The sequence below is a fragment of the Phytophthora infestans genome, genomic scaffold, assembly GCF_000142945.1.
Source record: "Phytophthora infestans T30-4 supercont1.36 genomic scaffold, whole genome shotgun sequence".
In the NCBI taxonomy this organism is placed as follows: domain Eukaryota; phylum Oomycota; class Peronosporomycetes; order Peronosporales; family Peronosporaceae; genus Phytophthora; species Phytophthora infestans.
In genome coordinates, this window is record NW_003303723.1 from 561200 (window position 1) to 571653 (window position 10454).

Sequence of the window (10454 nt, forward strand, 5' to 3'; positions counted from 1 at the left end):
TCCTTCCCTTCATACGGGCTATACCTTCAGCCGTAATGGGTTCGGGTGAGGCAGGTTTGCTCCCCGCCGCCAGAGCCTGCAGGTTCTCCCGCACATGCGCGATGAGGCCCTGCTCGTACGCGTCGAATGCATTGACGCGCTCGAGCTGCTCAGCCGGTGTTGATACCACCAGGCTCTGCAGGGCCTCCATCCCGAAGATGCCTGCCATCTTCCGAACCGACTCGAACTGAGAGTCGTTCATATGGGAGAAGTCGTTCCTATCCATGGCAACGAACTTCGGAGGTTCAGGTAGTCTACCCGCGATGGCGTGGATTGACTACAAGTGCTACCAAGTGTGACGGGGTCACACAGCACCTTGCGCTAGAGGAAGTTATCTTCCGAGAGTATACAAACTCTCAGTGAACGGCAGTTCACAGGTCCCCTCTTTAATTAAAGAGAGCGAAGTGACCTAAATATGGTAGATTGTAAACTGAGTATATTTATAGGTAGGTTAAGTTTGAGGTTAATACAAACTATCAGTTACCTATAGTAATGCAATGTCATTTAACCAATGGTTGGTTTTGAATGACCTTGGTACCTTGTACCAAATATCCCGGAGTATGACATGTCATACTCCTGAAGTGTGAAGTGTCACACTTCATGTAACCAGGGTACACTTAGTGCTACGTACCCCGTTACACAGAGTCAATGAGTGAGTGTAATAGAGTGAGGTGTTGTGTGTCAACGTACCATTCCTGCTGTGTGCGCCGCTAACCGTGCTGGGACCTTCAATCTGTCTTCTGGCTCCAAGGGGGGGGAATCGACGAATGCCAATCGAATCGTGCGGCGCACAATTTTTCAAAATCTGAGGATTTCAAACGGTAAGGTATTTTATCGTCTCTTCAACCCAATCCCCGGAAACCGGCTCTATAAGTGCAACCGAAACTTGACTGAAAGTGACAGAACTTACACTGAAATCAGCTCCTAAATTTGGTGGTACCGAGGATGCACTTCGACAATTCACGCATCACTCGCATACGAATTTTCTGGTGGCCCAGATCGTACTTCAGAGACCGGGAAGTGAAACAATTTATCATCGCTGTATTCGCCACTGAGGAGTCTCCAGCACACTTAAAAAGATATAGTTCTCAACCGGAATCCTGAGTGGCCACGTTGCAAAACGCGGAATTCTGAGCGAGGTGCTCGTACCTGGTTATAGGCGACGTGGGATCGTATAAGCCCGTTTTTATCGAGTACTAGAGAGTACTCGTAGTAGATGGTAGTGGAGATATGAATAATCTAAAAAGCAGGCGACTAATCCATCACCGGAAAGTTTTCGAGCTGTTATCATTAGTGGACAAGCAATCTGCTTCTTCCCATCAATTTGCGAGCTCCTGTTTTGAAGATCTAGCGGCTCTGTATTTTGCATGGTTAACCTATGATACTGTAGTGCTTAAGTATGAACTTGATGTGAAGTTTAAGCATCGAGCTCAAGCAGGTTGTTGGTACTCTCGAGTAATCCACACCCATATTTCTATCTATTGTAGCTGCCTCTCCAAATCTGACTTGCTGCCGTACTCAGTCACTTAAAAACTGCTAAAAAGGAGGTGGGTCTGTACCTCACTGATGATCGATGAAACTACTGTAAGTGCCAGCGGACGAGAAAGTGCTGAATTGCCCTTCATTTATTTGATTATCACTGTATCTCAAAAAGACACTGAAGCGAAGATGTCGCTGTGGTTTGGAATCTAGACCGACTTGCATGGGCTACCCGTGTTGCAACTTTTACTACAGCAATCGTGGAAAGCGATAGGATCCGCATTTATGGCTTTGCAGCACTTGCTGACGACGTCGTTGGCGAGCGAATATTCGTAGGCACATCCATCTGCTTTGCAGAGCTGCTGCTGCTGAGCAGTGATCGGCGTGGCCAACACCGCGGTAAGGGCAACAATGGCATAAATCTTGAAGTTCATCTTCGTTCGTTTCCAGAATCCGAGCTGTTGAGTAGTGACGATGACAACTTGAGTCGACAAATTGCAGAATGACGCAATACCTTTCGACTCGTTCGTTAGGGGCCCAAGTCCGAACAATCCGAGCTGTATGGTTTGGTCACGGACGAATATCTTATCGTATTCTACTACCGGTACAGTACAGTGTTTACGGCTAAACACTGGATTATATTTCCGACGCATCAGTGAAGATTCAGTAATGCCCTGCGCAAAACATTCCTACAATTAATACTACCAACAGGAGCTCTAGTATGCTGCTTGATCTCGTATTACTGTACCATGGCTTTGAAGCTGCACCTTATGGCTATATTATATTGACATATTATGTCAACGATCGCTACAGTGTGCAACGATAAACAATGTAGCTTGTACTTCGAAGTACTACATACCGTATACTACGTAGTAACTAGCAAAGAAACTTACACACCATTACAGAATTATAAAGACGACCAAAGCAAGCGTAACTCGCAGTTCACAAATCTGGAATGAGAATTGCGCTTCAAGCGCTGATTGTATTCGTGGACAAATACTGTACGGTGCACATTATAATTTACAGACGACTATTATATCCGCAATTAGACCGGTGCAATGTAAATACTTATGCTTGGGGCTGCATTCAAGAGCACTGCACAAGAAACATATATTGTTTGAATAAGTTGAGTTTTTCTGATGTACTAATAGTACAGTTTTGTACCGGTACTGTGTTTAGTAACGTCTTTGTTGAATCGTAAGCAGGTGGTGTCTACGATTCTATCTTGACGTTTGACTTACAGTGATATATATACAACCTCACTAGCCGACTGCGTCCTCAGCACCCCCATTTCCTCCAATCGTCTCCGCCTCACCTGGTCCGAGAAGGTAGCCATCCTCGAGAAGGCTGCTCGCTCACGTAATCCGTCGTATAATGAGCTAGCTGAGTGGATCGCCTAGGCGAAGGCCCTCGGCAACCCGTACAGCGTCGACCAGCTAGCTGTACTGCTCTGGTGCGATGCTGCATTGTCTAAAGCTAGCGCTTCCACGATTCAGCACTGTTGGAATCACTCTGGTCTCATTCAAAAGTCGAATCTTCAATTTATCCCAACTTAATTAAATATATGCACATGATCCGATATCATAGTCTGTTTTTAGCAAGGCATTGTCAGCTTATGCAATCTCTTTCTTAATTTATATCAGGCGTTCCTTATTCAGGCAGATTTCTGTACTGTGTTTAGTAACGTGTGTTTAGTAACGTCTATGTTGAATCGTAAGCAGGTGGGAATCGTAGACACCACCTGCTTACGATTCAACATAGACGTTACTAAACACAGTACCGGTACATGACCGTACTACAGACAACGACACAAAAAGCCGGAGTTGATAAACACAATTCCGATGGTAAAATCTGCGACACAAAAACTCGGACGACTAGCAAAACATATTTTGATTGGATGAATAAACTGATAGTATGGAATAAAAAGTTTAGCTACGCCTGTTTATTAAACCGTTGTCGACTCATAGCACGGAATTGCTGATTTAAAGCTACGAATTACGTGCTCGTTGGGAAAACTTTCCCAAGCTGCAATTGTAGCTTGTATGGCTCAAAGACGTTTTTCAGCAGCCGTAAGGCCTTTTTTGGGTAGTAATTTACCTCGAATTCGAGACTTTAGAGGTCCCATTACCCCTACATCAAGCGGTTGACAAACCGATGTAGCTTTAGCGGGTAATGGGACCACTAGTGCATGCCTGTTCGGCAACCACACGCATACCCTCCTCTGTAACGTGACAATAAAAATTGTCCGCTAAGAGGAGGGCAGGGGAGTCAATTCAATATTTTATAATTTTTTATACATAAAACTCTCATCCAGCCAAACTCTTGTACTGTGTAAAAGTGACCACTTGGCAGCGTGCTTAACTCGTTGGAATCAATAAGTCCGCCACGTTTGCCGCGCAGTATGAAGAGAACCGGAAGTTTTTTTCTTCTAAAAACAAACATTTTTAGTAAACAAAAGTAAACAAAATCATATAAAACTTATAATTAGCGCAAAGAAAGAAAAAAATAAAAACTTACCATCAGCGCGAACTGTCAAGACAGCCGTCATGCGTCCGCAGTGTTTTGTCAGATTTTGAATTTTTAGCTGATCCTTTTCGCCCTTTAATTGCCCATGTTCTTGCTGGCGGCAGGTCGAGCTGGATGGCCGTTTCATCCATGTTGTAGATTTCCGGTAGAGAGTATGAACCGTACTTACTCCAAAAAAAAAAAATCAATTGCAAAATCCGTTTTTAAGCGCTGCAGATCCACACTTGGAAGCTTGGTTTCTTGGGCGTTTTGAGTTGAGAATCCGTAACTAAAATCATGTAAAAAAATATTAATAATTCAGTTAATAACTAGCCGAGCGCCGCCGCTACGCGGCGGTAATTTAGGTTTAGTTCTACTTGCTTTGGCCTTCCCACCTCCGCTACGCTTCGGCGGATTAACTATTGAAAAAAACGTTGAGCCCAGGTGCACCTAAATCGATTCTTTTTAATTTCATTAATTTGGGTCAGCTTGATGCTTACCTGATTTAAGAAATAATTATTCTAATGATAGATTCTTGATGCAATCTCTTTTCACTGTATCTTCATCTTCCACTCAAAACCACCAGCACTTCAAATAACATTTATACAAACGCTTCACAATATGTTTCGTTTAGCGTATCTCGGGCCATTTCTGAGCCGCTATAAAACTTAGCACAAACGATAGTGATGGCCTGTCCAACTTGCTCTACTTACCTGCTTGTACTGTACTGCTTGTAAGTAACTAAAGATTGCTCACTTTTCATATCTTACCCCCCTAGTGGAGTGTGTTGTCCGTCTGTAACGTCCGTAACGGGCTAGAGTTAATAATCCTCACGCTAAAACGCGCGTTCTACTGGCTGCCGAGCGCAGCGAAGGCGGCCCCCATTGGCTAAAACAGATATTATGTGCTGTACTTACTGTATGTGGACTACACATCGTACTTAACTGCACCGTTTAAATTTCATTTTGCTCTCATTTTCAGCGCGGTTCGCCACCTCACGCAAAGGGCGCTGCCTGTGTACACGTTAATTAGCACGTTTAAAAGGCGCCGATGAGCACACACGTACTATATCGTCGTAGGAGCTGTTGAAAATTTTTGTAGGCTTCGGTGACTCATATTCCGGGCTCAATCGAAACTTTAGTACTTATTGAATTTAGAATGATGTTTTAGGCTTCGTAGTACTGCTGTACTAATTTAACTAGCAATATTATTTTTCTTAGTACTGTTATCAAGGCATTTCATATTTTTGCTTGCAGTCATTTGTAGTAGTAGTACACATAATAATTATATCAGCGTTTAATAATAAATAACAATTGTATTACTCTTTTTAATAATGTGAAAACTTTAAAATATGACTATCGTGGCTTACACCCCTGCACCTCCGTAATAAACTATTGTCTTCCTTTGTATTTGCGCGCGTAGTGTGCGACCTTCAGATATTATGTGAACTTTCCAACAATATACGTTGTGTACATCAAACAAAATGGGAACAGCGTTTGTGATTAAGCTGGCGCGGATGCACATGTCTAAGCAAGGACACGAAACACGAAGGAATACCGACCTACACTATGTACACGATGGGATAGAAGAGCAACACGAAGTACGGAAGGCCATGGACGATGATAGAAGACTTAGCCGATGCAAACCACGAAGTTTTATGAAAGATGAAAGAGCACGCAGCCATGATAAGAACATATGGACAGATTATGACAGGAATGTACGGGCCACGGAAGGGAACTAAATACATAGACACCCCAGCATGCTGAAAAGCACGGGCTACGGAAGAGCACGGACGTTCGAAGCCACGGTAGAACACGTATCGGTGAGAGTGCACAGAAACAATACTCCAACAACACCACGGGTAAACATGGAGCACAGTCAACCGACCAAATCTGAGCCCGCAGGAGGCCAGATACGGGAAATCAGAAATCATCAATTTTTGGAGCACGATGCCTAGGTAGAACATTAGCTCACCGATCCACGGAGCGCGACACTACGGTAGCTAACGATAACACAGACGACAGTCCAGCCCCGACACCAGAGATAACACGACAGCATGGACGGTGGGTTATCCACTAAACCATCGGAGAACACGCTGCCACGCGTAATCACCGAGTCACGGAGCACCATACCAGTGTAGAACCTGAGCTTACCGAGCCACGGAGGACAGCAGTACATGATAACACGATTGCACGGACTGCGGACCGCCCACCAAATGCACAGGGGGTGGGCTTGGTATGGCCACGATTACACACCGTGGAGGACGATGCCGTTGTAGAGCACGATAACATGGGCAATGCAGATGCAATCCGCGAGCACAATACCATAGACAGCAAAACCATATCGCAATTACACGATGGCGTTATAACGCGGTCGATGGAGCCTCACCAAACGAGCCCGATACACGGGTGCTGGAACAACACGACTGCGTGGAGGCTCCAAACCACGGAAAAGCACCCTTCGGCTAGAGTACCAGCTATGGGAGGCGAACGGTCACGAAAGACTGAGTATCAGGAAGCCGGTGCAGCCCACGAAACGTTTGAGAGCAGGAAATAGTTAGCAGCCACGACGCAGTACTAAAAAAACATGAACCCAAAAGAGAGAGCTCTTAACTACTAAGCAGCGTGTGCCACGGGTGAGCAGGGAACCACGAAGCCCGGAAGATCACGGAAGAGCGCCGGCCACTGTAGAACATGAGATCTAACCTGTAGTACGGGGTAACGGAAGCGTTCCAAACCACGATATTATACGGGGCCGAATGAGACTACGGAAAGGCAAGTGGTTAAATACACGATGCCAAGATCTACGGGGTGAACCACGCTCTCAAAACACGCGACACCAAGAAGCACTTAAATTTGCGGCCACCTCATCTCCAACAAACCATGCCACTCCGCCGCGTAGCGGCGGCGAACGGCTAGTCTACCCCATCTAGTGGAGTGTGTTGTCTGTCCGTCCGTACGTCCGTCCGCGGCTAGGGTTAATTCATGTAACGCAAATGCGGGTATTCTACTGGCTGCCGAGCGCAGCGAAGGCGGCCTCGATTCGCTAAAATTGCAATATGTGGTGGACACATTATATGTGGTCTACACATCGTACTTAAAATGCACAGTTCAAAAATCATTTTGCCCCATTTTCAACTGTGGGCCGCCACCTCATGCGAAGGGCGCTTCCTGTGTACGCGTTAGTTAGCATAATTAAATAGCGCCGATGAGCACACACGTACAATATCGTCGTAGGAGCCGCTGCAAATTTTTGTAGGCCCTGGTGACTTATATTTCGGCCTCAATCGAAACTTTAGTACTTATTGGATATAGAATGATGTTTTAGGCTTCGTAGTACTTTTCTAATGAGTTTAATTTCAATACTGTTTTGCGTAGTACTATTTTAAATACAATTCATTTTTTACTTGCAGTTATTTGTAGTAGTAGTACACATAATTGCTATATCATCGTTTGATAATAAATAACAAATATATTACTATAAATAATAATGTGAAAACTTTAAATACGACTATTGTGGCTTGCCTCCGGGAAAAAGTGTCATCTTCCTTTGTATTTGCGCGCGTAGTGTGCGACCTTCAGATATTCTGCAAACTTTCCAACAATATATGTAGCGTACATAAAAAATGGGAACGGCTATTGTGTTTAAGGTAGCGCGGATGCACGTGACTAAGCAAGAGCACGAAGCCCGAAGGAACATCGACCCACCCTATGTAGACGATGGGATAGAAGAGCAACACGAAGCACGAAAGATAGAAGCCTTAGGCGATGCAAACCACGAAGTGTTTTACGTAGCGTGAAATATGGAAGTGCACGCAGCCATGAACAGGACAGAACGACAAGAATATGACGGGAGCGTACGGGCCACAGAAGGGAACTAAATCCATAGACACCTCAGCATGCTGAAAAGCACGGGCTACGAAAGAGCACGCACGCTCGAAGCCACGGTAGACACGTAGCGGTAAGAGTGCACCAACAGCAATTCTCCGATAGCACCACGGTAGAGCACGGAGTACGGTCGACGGACCAGGCATAAAGCCGCGGGAGACCATAAACGAGAAATCACCGAGTATTGGAGCACGATACCTGGGTAATAACGGATCTCACTGGGGAGCGCGATACTACTGTAGATAACGAGAGCTTGGAGGACAGACCAGCCGCGACACCAAGCGATTGCACGGTACCATGAACGATGGGACAGCCACTAAAACATGGAAGAGCAAGCAGCCACGGGAAATCACCGAGCCACTGAGCACGATAGCACAGTAGAGCATGAGATCGCCGGACCACTGAGGACGATACTTCATTAAAACACGTTTACCCGGACGGCCGACCAGCCACAAAATCGCGGGGAAACGCTTCTGGAGACCAAGATTGCACACCGCGGACACGGAACCATCGTAGAGCGCGATAACATTGGCAAAACATATATACTATGCAATCACGATAACATAAACAGCATAACCACATTGTGATTGCACGATAGCGCGACAACGCGGTAGATGAAGCCACCACAGGGGTGCGCGGCACACAGGTGACAGAAAACTTCGTAAAATCACCCATTGGCGAGGGTACCAAAAATGGAATGCTATCGACCATGAATGATCATGGACACGATGCCTGTGTAGTACACGTAAGCCCTTGAGAACACGGAATATCTAGCAGCCACGAAAGAGGGTCGTACTACGGGAGCGCATGAGACCAAAGGAGCTAGCACACAACCACTAAGCACTGTGAGAGAATGAGTCCACAAATCCAGGACAATCACTAAGCAGAGTGGGCCACGGGTGAGCAGGGATCCACGAAGCCAGGAAGATCACGGAAGAGCGCCGGCCACTGTAGAACATGACATCCAATCTGTAGTGCGGGGTAACGGAAGCGTACCAAACAACGATATTATACGGGTCCACATGAGACTACGGAATGGTAAGGGGTTAAGTACACGAAGCCACGGCGTACTGGGGTGAGCGACGCTTACAACGCACGCGACACCAAGAAGCACTTCCATTTGCGGCCACCTTATCTCCAACAAACCATGCCACTCCGCCGCGTAGCGGCGGCGAACGGCTAGTCTACCCCATCTAGTGGAGTGTGTTGTCTGTCCGTCCGTACGTCCGTCCGCGGCTAGGGTTAATTCATGTAACGCAAATACGCGCATTCTACTGGCTGCCGAGCGCAGCGAAGGCGGCCTCGATTCGCTAAAATTGCAATATGTGGTGTACACACTGTATGTGGTCAACACATCGTACTTAAATGCACCGTTCAAATTTCATTTTGCTCTCATTTTCAGCTGCGGCTCGCCACCTCACGCGAAGGGCGCTGCCTGTGTGCGCGTTAGTTAGCATTAGTATAAGGCGCCGATGAGCACACACGTACTATATCGTCGTAGGAGCTGTTGAAAAAAATTGTAGGCTTTGATGACTCATATTTCGGCCTCAATCGAAACTTTAGTACTTATTGGATTTATAATGATGTTTTAGGCTTCGTAGTACTTTTCTAAAAATTAAAATTACAATACTGTTTTGAGTAGTACTATTATCAAGACATTTCATATTTTTCCTTGCAGCTATTTGTAGTAGTATTACACATATTAATTAATTTAGCGTTTAGTGATAAATAGCAATTGTATTACTATTAATAATATTGTGAAAAGTTTTAAATATGACTATTGTGGCTTACACCCCTGCACCCCACACTGCCTCCGGAGAAAGTGTCATCTTCTTTTATATTTGCGCGCGTAGGTGTGCGACCTTAAGATATTGTGTGAGCTTTCCAACAATATATGATGCATACATCAAACAAAATGGGAACAGCGTTTGTGATTAAGTTAGCGCGGAGACACGTGACTCAGCAAGAACACGAGACACGAAGGAACACCGACCCACACTGTGTTGATGATGGGGTAGAAGAGCAACACGAAGCACGGAAGGCCATGGACGACGATAGAAGTCTTAGCCGATGCAAACCACGAAGTTTTATGCGTAGCGTGAAAGACGGAAGAGCACGCAGCTATGAAAAGGACAGAAGGACAAGAATATGACGGGAGCGTACGGGCCACGGAAAGGAACTTAAATACATAGACACCCCAGCATGCTGAAAAGCACGGCTACGGAAGCGCACGCACGTTCGAAGCACGTAGCGGTAAGAGTGCACTGACAGCAATTCTCCCGTAGCACCACGGTAGAGCATGGAGCACGGTCGACAGACCAGGCATGAAGCCGCGGGAGACCATTAATGGGAGGCTGTCGAGTATTGAAACACGATACCAGGGTAGAACCGGAGCTCACTGGGGAGCGCGATACTACTGTAGATAACGAAAGCTTGGACGACAGACCAACCGCGACACCAAGCGATAGCACGATAGCAAGGACGATGGGACAGCCACTAAAACTTGGGAGAACAAGCAGCCATGGGAAATCACCGAGCCACTGA

The 10454-nt window shown here is 45.9% G+C and overlaps 1 protein-coding gene across 1 annotated transcript; it reads right to left on the bottom strand.

Moving 5' to 3' along the window:
* Positions 1-1727: 1727 nt before the first annotated feature.
* Positions 1728-2171, bottom strand: PITG_14645 (PcF and SCR74-like cys-rich secreted peptide, putative; the record flags this gene model as incomplete). Its single annotated transcript, XM_002898496.1, has 1 exon — positions 1728-2171. The coding sequence occupies one exon, from the start codon at positions 2169-2171 to the stop codon at positions 1728-1730; it is 444 nt and encodes a 147-aa protein (XP_002898542.1).
* Positions 2172-10454: the final 8283 nt, after the last annotated feature.